Source organism: Mauremys mutica, chromosome 23, assembly GCF_020497125.1.
Source record: "Mauremys mutica isolate MM-2020 ecotype Southern chromosome 23, ASM2049712v1, whole genome shotgun sequence".
Lineage (NCBI taxonomy): Eukaryota > Metazoa > Chordata > Testudines > Geoemydidae > Mauremys > Mauremys mutica.
In genome coordinates this window covers 9524079-9542090 of record NC_059094.1, presented here as the reverse complement: position 1 = coordinate 9542090, position 18012 = coordinate 9524079, and the positions used below count along the sequence as shown (strand labels likewise).

The following is an 18012-nucleotide window of genomic DNA, read 5'->3' as shown; positions in this document are numbered from 1 at the left end:
CTTGGGGTGGCAAAATGCCTAGAGCCGCCCCTGTTCAGAGTAGCAGCCATGTTAGTCTGTATCAGCAAAAACAACAGGAGTACTTGTGGCACCTTAGAGACTAATACATTTATGCTTATGCTCAAATAAATTTGTTAGTCTCTAAGGGTATATACTATACGACCCGCCGGATCGGTGGGTAGCATTCGATGTATTGGGGATCTATTTATCGTGTCTTGTCTGGACATGATAAATCGATCCGTGAATTGATGCCCGTACTCCACCTTGGCAGGAGGAGTAAACGGAGTCGATGGGGGAGCCGCGGCAGGCGACTCACTGCTGTGAGGACGGCCAGGTAAGTCGAACTAAGATACTTCGACTTCAGCTACGTGAATAGTGTAGCTGAAGTTGCGTATCTTAGTTCAAACTCCCCCCCCCAACCCCCAGTGTAGCCCAGGCCTAAGGTGCCACAAGGACTCCTGTTGTTTTTGCTAATTATTTGAGATTAGGTGAGATTTAGCCAAAAAGTAATAATGATCTCTGGGGAGTTGAAGTTTTATACAGCACAGAAACTGGTTCCACCTAGTGGTCACTCTGAAGATATAATCTTATCTTAAATTGTCATTACAATCTCATAGACTGTTCTGTAACAATAATTGGACAAAAGAGGCTGTTACTGTATATCTTTAATTCAATCATTTGGCGACATGGACAATAAACTCTTGGGCAATAAATTGGCTTTGGAAAGCCTGAGAGTTGTACAGGATGGGAGCCACGTAATTAAAGAGATGGTGCACAGTTGTTGTTACTTGTGGTTTATTTAGGTTATAGTAGCATCCGGGGCTCTAACTCTGTGCTGGGCACAGCCCTGGAGAGGCTGATGTACAAGGGCTTGGGGGAGATGGATTCCAAAATAGCTTCCAAACCTGTTCAGAATGATAAATGGATAAAATGCCAACTAACCCCATCTGCCCCCTCAGCCATCTTAATTTAACAGCTTCTTTTATAGGCGGTTCAACAGAAGTGAGACTTGAGCAGTGTAATGGCCTTTATAGACCAGTTCAAGGAAGGTGGTACATGCAAAAAAGGCAGTGTGGGCAAGGCTGGTATTGGTGGAGCAGGGAGAGTGATGGGTATGGGGACCTTGTCATGTAGTTTCTATAGAACCTGTAGGAGTAATTTGTGCCAATGCAGAGCAATTAGAAAGTAAACACATAGTACTACCCATGCTGCCTGAAACATGCGAGTCAGTTCAGTGTGTGCTAAGCAAATTTACCAGCACAGCACCCCAATTCAACTGGAAAGGGAGAGGAGAAAAGAGAGGATAGAGAAGACCCATTCGTCATCCCAGAATTGAGAGCGGGAGAGCTGAACAAAGTCACTGTGTGGAATGGAGAATCATCACCCTGTGGTTGGGTGAGATCGCAGTGTAGACATCCTAATGGATGTCAGGGCTTCTCTGCTTGATTTCATTGTGGCTCTGTAGGGGGGCAGCATGGCTCCTTGGTTCTTTAAGTGCTGTAACTTCAGACACCATTAGTCTTGAAACCTTTGTTACACTGCTAAAACGCTAATTATTCTTCCAGCTGAGAATCTCTTCACTTTGTCTCATAAATAATGCAAAGTCTACTTTTGCAATGATTGTACATCATCTTAAATTACAGCACTGAGGTTCTGTTGCAATGGTGACTGTGTGAAGATCATTGATTGCTGTTTTGTGTGTGTCTCATAGACAGATGATGGCAGTGGGGACTCAGACCCTGGAGTCCTGCTCACTGCTCAGACCATCACGTCAGAGACCACCAGTAGCACAACCACCACACAGATTACAAAGGTAAAAAGGTGATGCTAACAGGACTGGTATGAAATCTAAATGTTCTATTGATGCTCAAACCCGATGAAGCAAAGTTGGCCTTTCCTGCCAAATATTTAGTTGTACAAATATTTTTCCCTCCAATCCTGTTTCCCTCTTTCTCTGCCCTTAATTCTACCTGACACCAGTGCAATCCAGAATCACTTGGAAATGGACATTATCTTGCTTCCTGAAGAACTGTCCCACCACAGGTTGAGTGATCCAACAGTAGCTTGGGATCCTGAGGCAGTTCTGAGAACCTCCTATCAGTGTGTCAGCCAGATATTTATTTTCATTTTAAATGTCGCTAGTCTTTGAGTTCGTATTTGCTCTTCTGTACAGTAAATAAGATTGAGTCCTGTTTAGAACTTTTAAATTAATGCAGCATTTGAGCTACACATGATTAAAGTTGGGGAATGTTGGCAAATCAAACTTACATGTGAGAAATCATCCATTTGAGAAAGTAGGGATGAGTTTGAAGACTTCAATTTACTTCTAATTTACGGGAATGTCCCTTAGTTCTAGACCCATTTCACATTTTTATCAAAGGTTTTGCAAAACCTAAAATACTTCACTAATGCTGTCATGGACACACTAACTGCCAGCATTGCTGTGGGCTTCTTGTTTTGTTGTGTGTTTATTTCAGTGCAGAGTTGCAGGGAATTTTTGAATTTGAACCTTCCTCTGAACAAAATTAAACAATATTATTGTGCTAGTTCCTGGGTGCCAAAGTGAAACCAAACAGCCCAAGTGCATTGTCCACGCTGAGTGAAGCACACAACAGTGTGTGCATACTCTAGATGCTGAAATACAAATTAGATTTTTAAAACAACTTTTGGGTGTAATAATGGAACATGTTACATTGACAGTGTTCCTTTGACATGATTAACATTTCAGCCTGCAAGACCGGAATGATTAATATTTTTATTGATTAAAAAACTCTTTATTGACAATGTGCTTGTTTGGTTTGGAAGAAGGGAAAATTGTCATACACTGAAGTGAGATTTTTTTTTGTGTCCCCCTCTCTCTCTCTCTCTATGATCCAGTTATGCTAGTTTCCCAGTAATGTTTTGGTAATTGGCAAGTGACTTTAGTTTGAGTTCCATCTTTTGAAAGCCAGCCTCAATCCACTTTGTAATTCTTTACCATTGTTGCACTGTAGGCTACTAGTAACCTATGTTCTTTCATACTAGACTGTAAAAGGTGGAATTTCAGAGACAAGAATTGAAAAAAGAATTGTCATCACAGGAGATGCAGACATTGACCACGATCAGGTGAGCGATTTTAGTGTTAGCCAGCCAAGAGCCATTTTAGTTTTGGAAAGAGCTAATCAGTTGTTCCGACCTGCAAATTATTTCTGTGCTAGACAGTCAAACGGCCTCACTTGTGGTAAATCCAGTCATTTAGGTTGCAGCCTAGGGAAATTGGCCTGGGCTAGAATAAAAATTGCTTGTCTCTGTGGAAGAGATAACACTTGTCATTTCTGGTGTTTCAGCTGCAGACATAGATCCGTCTCATTTTCAACTGTTAATGTCAGAAAAGTGACTGCAGATGTCTCTGTGGGTGCTACCTGTTACTATTGTATGTCTTCAGGTTGTAACTGGCTGGCAAACAGGCATTTAGTTCTGCGGAGACATACTGTAGCTGGGGCAGAGCGAGCTGAATTCTGTTCTGCCAGATAGCACAAAATTCTGGTTCCAGAAGTTTTAATATATGGCAATGTCCAAAGCAGAAGGGCTCAGCTTTGAGTGTGCTGCTGGCTATTTTCAATTCAAAACAAGTTTGTTTTTTAAAGTCTGAGGAAACGTGACATGAAAGTCTCTGATGAAGAATAAGTATGAGACAGCTCAGTCATTCTTTTAGTCGCTTTCTGCCCAGCATTTCCTTAGAGACCTGTAATTCATCCCTTCTTGTATTTTAAAGGAGCATTGTAGAGTTTAGAGGACTCTGTGTGCACGTTTGCAAGGATTAGTTTTTTGCTTTTATGTCCTGAATGATATTTGTAAAAATTTGAATTGAATAGCCTAAAAAATTAGAGAAAAAATGTGTATACAAGCATATCAAAGCTGAAAGCAACTGAAGTTTAGAAGCAAACAGCCTTTGCCACTGATCATCATGTTTTCCAGTGATTAGAATATTGACCTTGGAATCTGGCTATGTATGTTCTGTTCTGGGCTCTGACACTAATTGTGTGCGACCCTTTGGCACGTCACAGGCCCTACTCTGCCTTGGTTTACCGGTCTGTAAAATGCTTAATACAATATCAACTTCTTGAGGGTTAAATGTTTGTAAAGTGCTTTGAGAACCTTTGTTGAACGATGTTAGCGAAGTATAAACTGTAGTGTTGCCATTTTTACTATTAAATTAAATTGGCTCAGGAAAGTTTAGCGAGAGCTATTATGAAACTCAGATGTATTTTAAAAGTTGATACACACACACACTGTCATCCTGGTGTAGCTAATCTTCATTTAGTTTGCGAAGGGAGAAGTCACCAGAGAAAGACAGTGTCAGGGTAGGATCAGATGCATTCTTTAACATGTTAACAGTGCTCATAGATCTCTTCCCCTTTTATGCTGAGTATTGTTTTCTGCTTCTTGAAGAACTCTTGTTTCCACATAGACAACATGCTCCAGCAGTTGGAGCTCAGTGATAAAAAGAAAATATCAGAAAAAGTTAGTGCACCCAAGTAGTAACAGAAACCTGACTGGGAATCTGGTAACTCTTCCTAACTGGAGAGATGAGCTTTTCCTAGAAATTAGAGACATACAGTTCTCAAAGCCACTGAGCTGCTGCCTAAACCTGATCCAATGAACTGTTCCCCTTTCCCATAATAACAATATTATGGTTTCACATGAACATTAAGCTGCTTTAGGCCTTTTATTGGTGTCTAATGGAGTAATTATTTATAGAGCATTGAAAAGTGTGCTGTGTACGCCAGACTCTCAACACTAATCACAGCACAGTTCTGCTGTATATTAGTCAGTGCTTTTAGAAGCACATCCCATAGGGCAATTATTGTTTAGGCCCGCCCCAAACCATGTCAACATGCATCAGCTGAGATCTTAGACTCTTTCCAAATATTTCAGTTCAGGTGGCTCTGTGATTTAATTCCCAAATGAGTCTTTCTTCCAATCATTCAAGCCCATTATGTGTAGTTCTCACACAGCATGTTGAATGGAGAAGTTAACACACCTAAGCAAATTCATCCCTAACTTTTCAAAATTAACATGCTCATGAATGTCTGTGAGACCGTCCTGCTGAGTTCTTTCCATTTGTACAACTGCCCCCAGCATTCTAAGATGGTCATGCCTTTGTCACTGAGTGTTTATCCCACCTAACTAATCTCATTCAGATCTCTGAAGATCGAAATGTAGTTGTTGATTATCTGCTGATTTAGGACTAAATGATTCCACCGCAAGGAGACTATGGTTTTGTAGCATGTAAAATAAGAACCATAAATTGTACAGGAACAAATACTAGGTCAGGCTGAATGAGATTAGTTAGGTGGGATAAACACTCAATTACAAAGGCATGACTGTCCAATAATTTCAGTTTTTATGTTAATTTTCTAGTGGCGGCTACAGTAAATGGGCAGTACTGCTGTATTGGTATTGTAATAGTGTCGAGAGATCAATAGGAGTGGGGCACCTCTTTGTGCTGTGTTGTGCAATGGCATGAAGACATGGTATCTTCCCTGAAGAGCTTCCAAAATTACATAGACAGGGAAGACATAGTAAGGTGGAAAGGGACACAACATGCAAACAAAGTAGTGGTTGATGGCTGGAGGAAGAAACAAGGGTGGTTGCATGGTGATTCACATTTGTTAGTGGAGAGCAAGAGCAGTGAGTTAGTGCGAATCTAGACCAACAACTCAACCAAAGGCAAATGGCAAAAGCATTCCCTGTTTGTGGCTTCATACGTAAAATAATTTTATCATCCACCTTGTAAGGTGGGAAGGTAGCAACATTGAAGTCAGCTAGCAACGGAATTTCCTGGAGCTAAGGCTTTTTACACTCTCAGGAGGCTGTCAACTGGACCTGCTGTCCCAGATTGGCTCCCCTCTGGTCTGGGTGGGAGTGGCAGGCAGGCCTGCTGCCCTCCCCCTGCTGCTCAAGGCTGCAGCCACTAGGTGAAATCCTGCCTCCACTGAAATGAATGGGAGTTTTGCCATGGACATCAATGAGGCCAGGATTTCACCCAGTGTCTGATATGGTGACATGGGAGAGACTGCAGTGAAATTCACTTTGTTCAGCTGTTTGCAGCCCACCGTGCTTCTCTGAAGAGATGTTTCTTTCTCAGGTTCTAGTGCAGGCCATCAAAGAAGCAAAAGAGCAGCACCCGGACATGTCTGTGACCAAGGTCGTCGTCCACCAGGAGACCGAGATTGCTGAAGAATAGCACGGCCAGGTGAGCAGGTAGAAATACGTGTTCTGACCACACCGGCTGACTGGAGGAGGAGACACCTACAGCCAGAAGGGGCCAGTCATCACGAGTCCATGAAAAATCTATCAGCCTTTTAGGTTTCTCTTTGAATCTCAGTATTTTGAATGTGATCTAGCAAGGCACTTCCTGTAACTCTAGAAGCAGAAGATGCAGAGAGATGTTGATTTGCATAGCATTTCAGGTATCAAGGTGTCTTACAGACCTAAGCTACAATGGAACCTCACTGATTGGAAGCCCAAAGAATCACCTCTTTTAAGACTAGTACAGAGAAAAAAGTGTTTAGATTATTTTGTGCACTGGCATCCTGGATCTCTGGATCTTTGTGTTAGCTCTTTAAAACACAGAACAGGAAAATGCTTGTAGTATGTAAGACTACTTTTAACTTCAGCTGATTAGATTTCAGGCTGATGCTGTGGCAGCAGGGTTGCAAATCTTTGGTGACAAAAAGGGGAAAAACACCAGTGTGAATTTTAGGAACTATTGTGTTGCAGAAATCATTTTGATAGATGCCAAATTCAAGCAGGCAAAGGCTACTACGTAGAGACGCTAACTCAGTAGAAATACATTGGATTAAATGTCTGTGGGACAGAATGAAGACACTATTTTTTTTAATAGGAAGGCTGGCATGTATACTACAACCATCTTAGAACAGGAACTGAGAATCAACTTTTGTTTCAAATGAAGCAACAGGTTAATTTGGACAGGCTGGATGCAGTTGACCAACTTGGAATTTGACCAGTCCTGTGTCCACACTACAAAAGTATGGCGATATTAACAGTTTAGTAGTTGTGCTTACTCAAGCTTTAGCCTATAGCTCTGGTCTTGCCAGCCAACTTGTGCTGCTACAAGTGATGCAGAGTTTAGGTATAACCTGAGTTAACTTTGCAGTGAAGGCAGTTGCTTAGGTGCTTGCAAGATGTTTCATCTATGACCATGGATGATCAGAATCTCCGTTTTACTTCGTATCCAGCATCTCCAACACCATGTTACTTGGACATTGGTTTCATACTTGCTCAGAAGGAAAAGACAAAGGTGTTAAATATGAACCCCTAACTCACCACTCACTAAATTGCCAACATCATGTCCTGCAGCTCCTGGCTTTTTCCCTAGAGGTCTCCTATGCAAGGACTGTCCAAGCCTGGTGTGGCTTTGCTGTGAGAAATCAGAATGAATAACACAACTGTGCCAATTTTATTTTATTAGCATAACCTAATTAAAACCAGGTACTGTCATGTTTCTGTTTTGATAACAGCCAAACTCAGGTGAAATTCCCTATGTTGTCTATATAAACAAAAGCTTGATGACACTGATAATTCTAGAGCCCTATATAGAAAAAGCATCATTGCAGCATAGTCATTACAGGTAAATATCTCCCCCCCCCCCGTCTTTCTGTCTTAATAACATCATGCAGTGCAGAAGAACAAGTGACCACAGACTGATGTTTACCCCTTGACTAAAATTAGGAACTTTGAGTCTGTCTGCACTAGGAAAAGCAGCAGTCTGACAATGTCAAGAGGTGCTTTCTGGATCTCCTTCCCTCTCAGCAATATTAAAATGGTGGTACACACAAGGAGCAGTCGTGTCTCTGCTAGCTGCAGTGGCTGTGAAAAGGGTCAGAGTTCAACATCACTTGACAAGGAAGTTGTGCAGAAGCATTTTAATGGTGGAACCAATGGGGGGCCCCACTCCTCAGGTCTGGAAGTGGAGGTGGTACTTCGCCCTTCACCCCAGGCTCTGTTATCTGCAGCAGTGAATAAGGGGTTATGGGCTGGGCTCTATCCCAGCACTAGCCCTGAGGCCAAAGATTGACAAATAGTTCTCATCTGCTTCAGTAGTAAGTCTGCTTATTTTCCTAATCTAGAAAAGACCCCAAAACTTGAGTTAAGGTTGCTGTGATCTGCTATGACCTCAGTACCTAGCTTTTCAGTTTAGTAGTTTGGAAACAATAGTAACTGTTTAAAGCTGCTTTAAGAATCCATAAAGGCAGCAGCATTGTCTAGCAAACATTTTATTCCTAGGGTTGTGCTCAGCATCAGTTGTATTGGTGCACCAACATGTTTTGGCCAGATAGCATGCTGGATAAAGTATAATTAAACAGGTTTCAGAGTAGCAGCCGTGTTAGTCTGTATCCGCAAAAAGAACAGGAGTCCTTGTGGCACCTTAGAGACCAGGGTCGGCTCTAGCTTTTCTGCCGCCCCAGGCAGAAAAGAAGAGCGCCGCCCGCCCCCCCCCCCCCCAGAGCGGCGCCGACCGCAGCCTGAGCCCCCGCCCCCCGAGCAGCGCAGCGCCGCCCTAGCCCCGCCCCCCCCCCCAGAGCGGCGCTGACCGCAGCCCGAGCCCCCGCCCCCCGAGCAGCGCAGCGCCGCCCTAGCCCCGCCCCCCCCCCCAGAGCGGCGCCGACCGCAGCCCGAGCCCCCGCCCCCCGAGCAGCGCAGCGCCGCCCTAGCCCCCCCCCCCCCAGGGAGGCGGCCTGCAGCTGGCTACCGGTTTGTCTGGAGGGTGGGGGGTGGCCGCTACCTGCAGGAGAGCAGCACGAACAAGCTGAGGAGCGGCCCCTCCTCTGCAGCTGGGGCAGGGCCGCGCTACCGGCTCCGCCTGGGGAGGGGAGGGGGTTGCTTACCGCGAAAAGGCGGGAGCCGGTAGCGCAGCCCTGCCCGGGCTGCAGAGGAGGGGCCGCTTCTCCTCCGCTTGTCCCCGCTGGTGCACTCCGAGAAGCGGCCCCTCCTCTGCAGCCGGGGCAGGGCCGCGCTACCGGCTCCGCCTGGGGGAGGGGAGGGGAGGGGAGGGGGGTTGCTTACCTTGGAAAGGCAAGAGCCGGTAGTGGAGCCCAGCCCGGGCGGCAGAGGAGGGGCCGCTTCTCGGAGTGCACCGGCGGGGACAAGCGGAGGAGAAGCGGCCCCTCCTCTGCAGCCCGGGCAGGGCTGCGCTACCGGCTCCCGCCTTTTCGCGGTAAGCAACCCCCTCCCCTCCCCAGGCGGAGCCGGTAGCGCGGCCCTTCCCCGGCTGCAGAGGAGGGGCCGCTTCTTGGTGTGCACCCGCGGGGACAAGCCGAGGAGCGGCCTGTCCTCTGCAGCCGGGGAAGAGCTCCCGCCGCTCTTCTGGTAAGCGGGCACATACACGCCCGTCATTTCGCCGCCCCCTAAATTTCGCCGCCCTAGGCACCTGCTTGTTTAGCTGGTGCCTAGAGCCGCCCCTGTTAGAGACTAACAAATTTATTTCAGCATGAGCTTTCGTGAGCTACAGCTCACTTCGGATGCATAGAATGGAACACACAGACCGGAGATATTTATACATACAGAGAACATGAAAAGGTGGAAGTATGCATACCAACAGGAAGAGTCTAATCAATTGAGATGAGCTATCAGCAGCACGAGAAAAAACTTTTGAAGTGATAATTAAGATGACCCATAGAAGGTGTGAGGAGAACTTAACATAGGGAAATAGATTCAATTAGTGTAATGACCCAACCATTCCCAGTCTCTGTGTAAGCCTGAGTTAATTGTATCTAATTTGCATATTAATTTGAGTTCAGCAGTCTGTCTTTGGAGTCTGTTTTTGAAGTTTTATTGTTGCAAAATTGCCACCTTCCAGTCTGTCACTGAGTGGTTAGAGAGGTTGAAGTGTTCTCCCACTGGTTTTTTAATGTTATGATTCCTGATGTCAGATTTGTGTCCATTTATTCTTTTGCGTAGAGACTGTCCGGTTTGGCCAATGAACATGGCAGAGGGGCATTGCTGGCACATGATGACATATATCACATTGGTAGATGTGCAGTGGCACTGCTATGGGTACCCGCATGGCCCCACAGTATGCCAACATCTTTATGGCTGACTTAGAACAACGCCTTAGCTATCGTTCCCTTACGCCCCTACTCTACTTGCGCTACATTGATGATATCATCATCATCTGGACTCATGGAAAAGAAGCCCTCAAGGAATTCCACCGTGATTTTAACAATTTCCATCCTACCATCAACCTCCGCCTAGACCAATCCACACAAGCGGTCCATTTCCTAGACACTACTGTGCTAATAAGCGATGGTCACATAAACACCATCCTATACCAGAAACCCACTGACTGCTATACTTACCTACATGCCTCCAGCTTCCATCCAGGACACACCACATGATCCATTGTCTACAGCCAAGCTCTAAGATACAACCGTATTTGCTCCAATCCCTCAGACAGAGATAAACACCTACAAGATCTCTATCAAGCATTCTTAAAACTACAATACCCACCTGCTGAAATGAAAAAACAGATTGACAGAGCCAGAAGAGTACCCAGAAGCCACCTACTACAGGACAGGCCCAACAAAGAAAATAACAGAACGCCACTAGCCATCACCTACAGCCCCCAACTAAAACCTCTCCAGTGCATCATCAAAGATCTACAATCTATCCTTAAAGATGATCCCTCACTCTCTCAGATCTTGGGAGACAGGCCAGTCCTCGCTTATAGACAGCCTCCCAACCTGAAGCAAATACTCACCAGCAAACGCACACCATACAACATAAACACTAACCCAGGAACCTATCCTTGCAACAAAGCCCGATGCCAGCTCTGTCCACATATCTATTCAAGTGACACCATCATAGGACCTAATCACATCAGCCACGCCATCAGGGGCTCGTTCACCTGCACATCTACCAACGTGATATATGCCATCATGTGCCAGCAATGCCCCTCTGCCATGTACATTGGCCAAACCGGACAGTCTCTACGCAAAAGAATAAATGGACACAAATCTGACATCAGGAATCATAACATTCAAAAACCAGTGGGAGAACACTTCAACCTCTCTAACCACTCAGTGACAGACTGGAAGGTGGCAATTTTGCAACAATAAAACTTCAAAAACAGACTCCAAAGAGAGACTGCTGAACTCAAATTAATATGCAAATTAGATACAATTAACTTAGGCTTAAACAGACTGAGAATGGTTGCGTCATTACACTAATTGAATCTATTTCCCTATGTTAAGTTCTCCTCACACCTTCTATGGGTCATCTTAATTATCACTTCAAAAGTTTTTTTTCTCCTGCTGATGATAGCTCATCTCAATTGATTAGACTCTTCCTGTTGGTATGCATAATTCCACCTTTTCATGTTCTCTGTATGTATAATTAAACAGTCCACATGTGTGTTTGATCCATTCCAAACAAAAAGTGTGTGGATGAGAGTTAGGTGGAGGGAGAGGATGAATATGGGAGCAGTGGAGAGACCACTACAGGACAATTTAAAAAAGCCAAATTTGGTAGGAGGAAAATCCCACTGACTGCCTATCTTTCAAACCTTCATGCCGAAAGTCAAGTACCTGTCTCATATTTAGGCTCCTGAATAAAATTACTCTGTTTTTTCAAAATTGCTGAGCATGCACATTTCTCATTGGCTTCTTCAATGGGATTTGTGGGTGTTTGGGGCTTCTGAATAAACAGGGCACTTATTTAGGGTCTTGACTTTAGACACACTGTGGAAAATTATGGTCAATGCTTTAAGGATCTGAGTATTGGGAGCAAGGGGGAAAGCACCTTGTGAAGTTGGTGGTGTTAAAATGCCCCTCACTGGGTGCCACTGGGAGTGTTTCCACAGGAAGCTGGCAACTTACCCTAACCTTGTCTTTCTAGGAGATGTTTCTCCCAGACTGAGAGAACTCCAGAAAGGGAGGAGAGAGCGGTAGAGGAAAAACTGCAGAGAAACTACCTGGAGCACAAAGACCACAGATTTACAAGATTTGCTGTCAATAACTGAACATTCATATCACTTACTAGGAGTTACGCTTTGACATTTACTTGGAATTTTCCAGAATATAGTGGATCCTTTTGAATAATTTTATATTGTAAAACACAGTATGCCATACTTCTCACTGTACTGAATGTTTTTTTAATAGGTTTTCAGTTTTGCATTCCCTCATGCATAGCCTCCATAGGCCCTCACAAAAGGGTTGGTTCTTAAGTCTTATTCCTTCAGATATACTGGGGTTAAGCCATGCTCATGCATATCTTAGAAACTGCACCTTAGAATAACAGCTGTTTGAAAACCCTAGTGATTGATGGGGCCTTACTTAGATGTCAGCGTGCGGCATTTCTACTTGCCTCTTGCGATTGGCCCTAGATATTTCCAGAAAACTCCAAGTCACGCTACCCAGGTGCGCAAAACAGAGTTTCTATACCTTTACTCTGCATTTCCTTGCTTTTATGGGTTTTGGTCCTTGATGTTGTTTGAACATAGTGGGGTGGGGGGGTTGTGGTGTAATATTCACACATTTCAGTAGTTGGCTAGATTAAGGAATACTGGAAGTTGTTTCACAACTCTCTTATACTGTGAATTCTAGAGCTTTAAGAGAACTGTGACAGGGCACTCCCCCTTCCTGCTCCTCAGAGACTGCTTTTCTACTGAATGCTACCTACCTATTTTTGCTTTCTAGATGCCATTTAAATAAGTCTATAGAAGTGTGTGGTTAAGGGGTTTGGGCTCTGAGTGCTATATGGTAGGCTATGCAGCATTCGCAATAGTTGATTTCTCAGTGTCAGACTTTTATTTGTTTAATTTTTCAATAAGTTTGTAAATCATGTTTTTTCCAGTACTATTTAAAGCTACCCACAAATCAGGGCTGTGTGTGTGTGTGTGTGTGTGTAATCTTAACTTAATTTAAAATCATCTCTTAGACACTCACCTTCCTAGATATGTAAACTCAATTTGGGCTGGCAGTCCAAGACATTCTCGCGGCTGTAGATTATAGCAGCCAGTGGGAACAAACTCAAACTGTTTGGAAAGTGCACATGCTCAGATCACTGGCACTCTCCTCTCCACATAAATTAAGGTTCTGTAGTACATTGGCTCCTTCACTGCCATGCTGCAATGAAACACCAGGGCCAGAGCTGGCTGCAGTTTTCAGCTCTGGATGATGGTGCATTCAGGTCTTTAATGACAGCTACCCAGCTGCTGTTTTTAAAACATCCCATGTACTTTACCAAAAAAGCACTGAAAATATTTTTTCTAGATACTCCTGTGTCATATCCACTGTAGCAGCTTATGGCATACTTAATAGAAGTTGGGTTTTTTTTAATTGTAATAATTTTTTAAAGTATTTTTAGGGAGAATGTGTGAATGGAATTTTCTACCTGGAAATGATCCATAAATTTGTAAGGTGACCACTGTGGTGTTAATCATGACTTTCAAAATGAGTGTAATGCTTTTGTGGGGGTAGGATATACCTCCTTTCATGGCAGCAGCAGCAGATCACCACCACCTGTTTGGATTTAATGGAAACCTCTTAATCATGCCCTGGTTTTTCTTTCCAGCAATATTTTAAAGTTTTCTAATGAATAGAGTTGTGAGCAATATTTTTTTAAAGATAGGGCTTTGAAGTTGTAACTCTGTATCTGGTGTGGCACACCTCTAGCCGTGAGGGAGAACCCTTTGCTGCTAAGCTACATTCCAGGATGAGAAGAAACTGGCAGTAAGTGCTTTAAAGTTTGACGGTGTTGTTTAAAAAAAAAAAAAAAAAAAGGTAGAAGACTGAGCTAGACTCAATGACTTACTGTTTGTTTGAAAATGGTCTTTAAATGGCACTGTCTTTACAATTACAATTTCACCTCACCTTAAAGCAGGGCTGGCTCCAGGGTTTTTGCCACCCCAAGCGGCCAAAAAAAAAGGAAAAAAGAAAAGAAGTCGCAATTGGTGGCTGCTTCACTGCACTACCTTCTTCTTCGGTGGCAGGTCCTTCTTTCCGAGAGAGACTGAGGGACCAGCTGCCGAAGAGCCCGACGTGCTGCCCAAGCACCTACTTGCTGAGCTGGTGCCTGGAGCCGGCCCTGCCTTAAAGTAAGTTGTTGTATTGGCAGGAGACACCGTCTTTAAAAGGCTTATGGAGCTGCTTGAATAGTGGTGTACTTATCGGCATCTTGCTTCCTATGAAGCAGCTGTTTTGCGGGAATGCTACTTTATTTCCTGTAGGCAGACATTTAAATGTGCAATTAGCTAGTGAACTGCAATTTAGACCCCCTTTCAGTCCCTCGGCTGCACCTTTTGGCCTACAAACCTGGTTTTCTGCTCTGGGTGGAACCATGTGGTCTTTAGACTGGAGCTCCAGGCCCTCTGTTTACCAACCACACATCTGACAGGCCCAACCGGATTGGTCACCTATGAGGCAGTTTCCTCTCAGAATAAGCTTGCAGTGACACAGTTTTGTCAAAACAAAGCATTTCACTCATTCATCCACCCAGAAGGCACATAGCGCAGAGGGTTAGTCAGAGGCTTATCTGCATGAGTCAACCTCTCTAACCAGAGTTTAGGTAGGCCCACTTTATTCCAGCCCCTGCTCCTGAATCTGAAGGTTAGTTTGCATCTCCACAGCCCTTTTCAGTTTGCTGCCAAACCTTCCTCCTCCTCCCTGGGACAAATCCTACAACTGGCCACTATCTTACTAAGGCTGAGGAGAGGGATAAAAACATCTCTGTAGCTTTGCTGGCACCTGCTGGGTACAACTCATAATCTGGCAGTTATGGTTGAGCATTTGCTGGGATGCTCCTTCTCTAGGTCATTGTTTTGCCTTTCCTGTTTGGTTGCTGTAATGTGCTATTGCAAGCAGTATTGCAGACTAGCCATAAAATGTTTCCCAGTTCTTCACAGCTGGTTTCATGGGACTTTTAGACCTACCAAATGTTTAATCTGCCCCTAGCACTTAACATTTGAGGGTTGTGGGGGTTTAGATATGCCACTTTAACTCATGAAGGAAATACTAAGGACCTTGACACAGCTGTAATTTAATTCACACCCAACCTTGTTCAATAAAGCCGTGGCAGCACAAAGTTTGAGTTTATTTAAAAAAAAAAAAAACCCTCCTCCAAAGGAACAGAGATCTTGACTTGTCTAAGATCCAGAGGAGTTTCTTGTTGGTGAGAAGTTTTTCCCTGCACAAGCATTTCCTACATGTTACAGGCTTCTGCCTTTGCAAGAAATCCGCTCTTAAAAAGAGACAAGACCTAGAATAGTGTAACTTTTAGATAGCTGTGCTGCTCAGGTTCCCTTGATAGCATTAAGGGTGCTTGTTTCTTCTGTTCACCCTCTGATATTATAGGTCAGTGCTCTCTTCGTGGGACAAAACACAGTGCAAACCAAACTGGCTTCTGAAGACAGGCAAAACTTTTTTCCCTTGGGCACTGTTGACCTTTCAGGAGCTTGTTGCCTAATCTGAGTAGCTGCCACACCCACGCAACCCCAGCACACTTCTGAGGGACAAGTGTTTACAAACAAGGTTCTCCTAGTCCAGATCTTGGAGAGGAGTAGGGGTTGCCACTGGAACTGCTCCTACTGAAGCAGTTGAGCTTTTTATAGAGGGACGGGGAAAAAATAGTAGCAGTAGGTAGAGTGAATCTTATTAAAACCTAACTAAATTAACTTCTGCCTGTGCCCCATCCCACTTCACCTTTTCCTCCTACAATGAGTTGATCAGATTGAGTTTTAAAATTTGGTCCACCCTGAACTGTGAATTTCATGTCAATGTAACATGAACACGGTCTGTATGTATAAGATATGAATGTTCTTAGCTAATCCCAGTCCAGGAGGTAAGCCAGAGACTGGCTTGATTGTATAGTATACACTTTATGGAAGCTATTTATATATGAATGAATGTATAGAAAGGAAGGCAGGAGAAGCAAGACCTCTGATTAATTAAACTGGAAAGGCAGACTGCAATCTCCAAGCAATACAGCTGTATTAAAGGACTGACTGACTGAGTTCTGATTTCATACAATGTACAATTACCTTAAGAGATGTTAATGTCCCAACCATGGGTTTTTTACAAGTTTAATCAAAATTTAGTTACAAATATGAAGGAGCTTTGTACATTTTTTAAGACAATTGTGAATTGTCTAGAATAGCTGTTTACATCTTTTCTTTACAACAAATAGGAAATATCACAACAGACTTAAAACTGGCAGATCGTTATAGATTGACTAGTAAATGACAGGAGCTGTTATTTTGGACTTTTGTAGTCATTCAAAGGGAAAGTTGCTGTAGTATTTAGACAGACCTACGTGTTCAATATTGTTTCTTGTATTGCATTTTTTCAATAAATTTTCAAACTACTGCATTCTTTTAAAAACCCTCTTCCCTTGTCCAGCTCACTCAGGGTTTGTCTGCACGGGGAGTTTATTCTGAATTTGGAATGGCTACTTAACGCCGTGGGCAGATGCTCTTATTCCAGAATAGGTGCATCCAGCCATGGACTTAATCTGCCTTCAATTCCTGTTCTGGATCAACTTTCATGAGCATAGATAAGGCCTTTTTGAGCTAGCAGAGATATATTTGCTGATTTCACCCTACAAGCTTCAATTATGAAGAATCTCAAAGTAAAATCCCCTTCCTGTGAACCAGCTCTAAAGCCTTCCTCAGAGTCCCTGCATTCTTTGTGACCTCTAGGATAAAGTTTTCAAGAGTGCCTAAGTGACTCTTGGATTCCTAAATCACTTTTTGAAAATGGGACTAAGGCCTGCATTACACTAAAGTTAGGTTGAAAAATCCACACCCTGACTGAGGTAATGAAGCTGACTTAACCTCTGGTGTAGACAGCATTAAATTGGCAGAAGAATTCTTCTATTGACCTAGCTACTGCCTCTCAGGAAGGTGGATTAACTACAGCTGCAGTACTTCAAAGGTTAACAATCCTGTTGCCTCTCAGGAACACTTACTATATTGCAGTGAAGGTCTTGTTGTACTTGGGGCAACACTTCCACGATAAGTGTCTCCCGCTTCTTAGTCTTACCTCTCTGGTCTGTCATTCCCCATAATTGAAGAGGGGAAAAGAAAGGGATTCCTGGGCCAGGTAGCAACACTAAGCCCTGATCTGCTGAATGTAGAGTGAGTTTCACCAGTTCTGACAGTACAAGTATGTTTATTCAGGGGGAGCGGGGAGGAAGAAAACTGGAAGCAGAGGTTGATAGATGTGCTATTGCATCTCTCTGAAGGATGCAGGGACTTTACCGCTGAACCCTTTCAGGCTTTCCTGCATTTGCAGCTTTGCCTGCAGTTCAGGAAAACGACCACTAGAGCGCTCCACAACTCTGCACTAGACTCAAGCTGCAGCAGCATCTGCTCTTCATCAACCTCCACTTAATTGATTTGCTTGTGCTTTGTTGAACACGTGAATTAAAGCCTCCTGCAGTGAGTTTGAAGGACTGTTCTGCTCTGACACAAGGGGGGGAATTTTCCACAGCACCTAAGTGAGTGACTTACATCTAGTCTTCAAGAGTGACTTATGTGCTGTGGGAAGTTTTACTCAAATAGCCCCAGAGCACCAATCCACTGAAGACAAGTCAGTCTATGCTAGCTGCATAAAGTTTCAGTATATGTGGTTTATTCCTAACACCCTATTCAGAGGCCCTGCGGTAGAGTTAATTCACTCCCTAGAGCTAGGGGAATAGTGTGTTTGTTTTTTGCCCATGCTTGCATCTATTCTGGGCCTTTGCCCTGTTCGTATTAGCCACCTAGGGTGACCAGATGGGATGAAGAAAATATCAGGACACATGGGGGGAGGGGGAGGCGGAGTCCCACCAGCAGAGAGCAAAAAAAAAAAAACAGAGTCCGAGTCTTGCTGGTGGAACAAAACAAAAGAAAAAAACCCACGAGTGTGACAGGACAGATTTCATCCCAACCAAACATCAATTGGGACATGGGACAAACGCTTAAAAATCGGCACATCTGGTCACCCTATAGCCACCTCTCCTGATTAGGCT

General features: G+C 43.9%; 1 protein-coding gene across 32 annotated transcripts in view; it reads left to right on the top strand.

The window, feature by feature from the left end:
* EPB41 (erythrocyte membrane protein band 4.1) overlaps positions 1-16366 on the top strand; it is a 160962-nt gene extending 144596 nt beyond the window's left edge. For all 32 annotated transcript variants that reach the window (XM_044997492.1, XM_044997506.1, XM_044997491.1 and 29 more), the window contains 4 exons: positions 1712-1813; positions 3025-3105; positions 6131-6238; positions 11902-16366. In XM_044997492.1, coding sequence (XP_044853427.1) covers positions 1712-1813; positions 3025-3105; positions 6131-6229 — 282 coding nt within the window. In that variant the 3' untranslated portion in view covers positions 6230-6238; positions 11902-16366. The remainder of the gene's footprint in view (positions 1-1711; positions 1814-3024; positions 3106-6130; positions 6239-11901) is intronic.
* The last annotated feature ends 1646 nt before the right edge of the window (positions 16367-18012 follow it).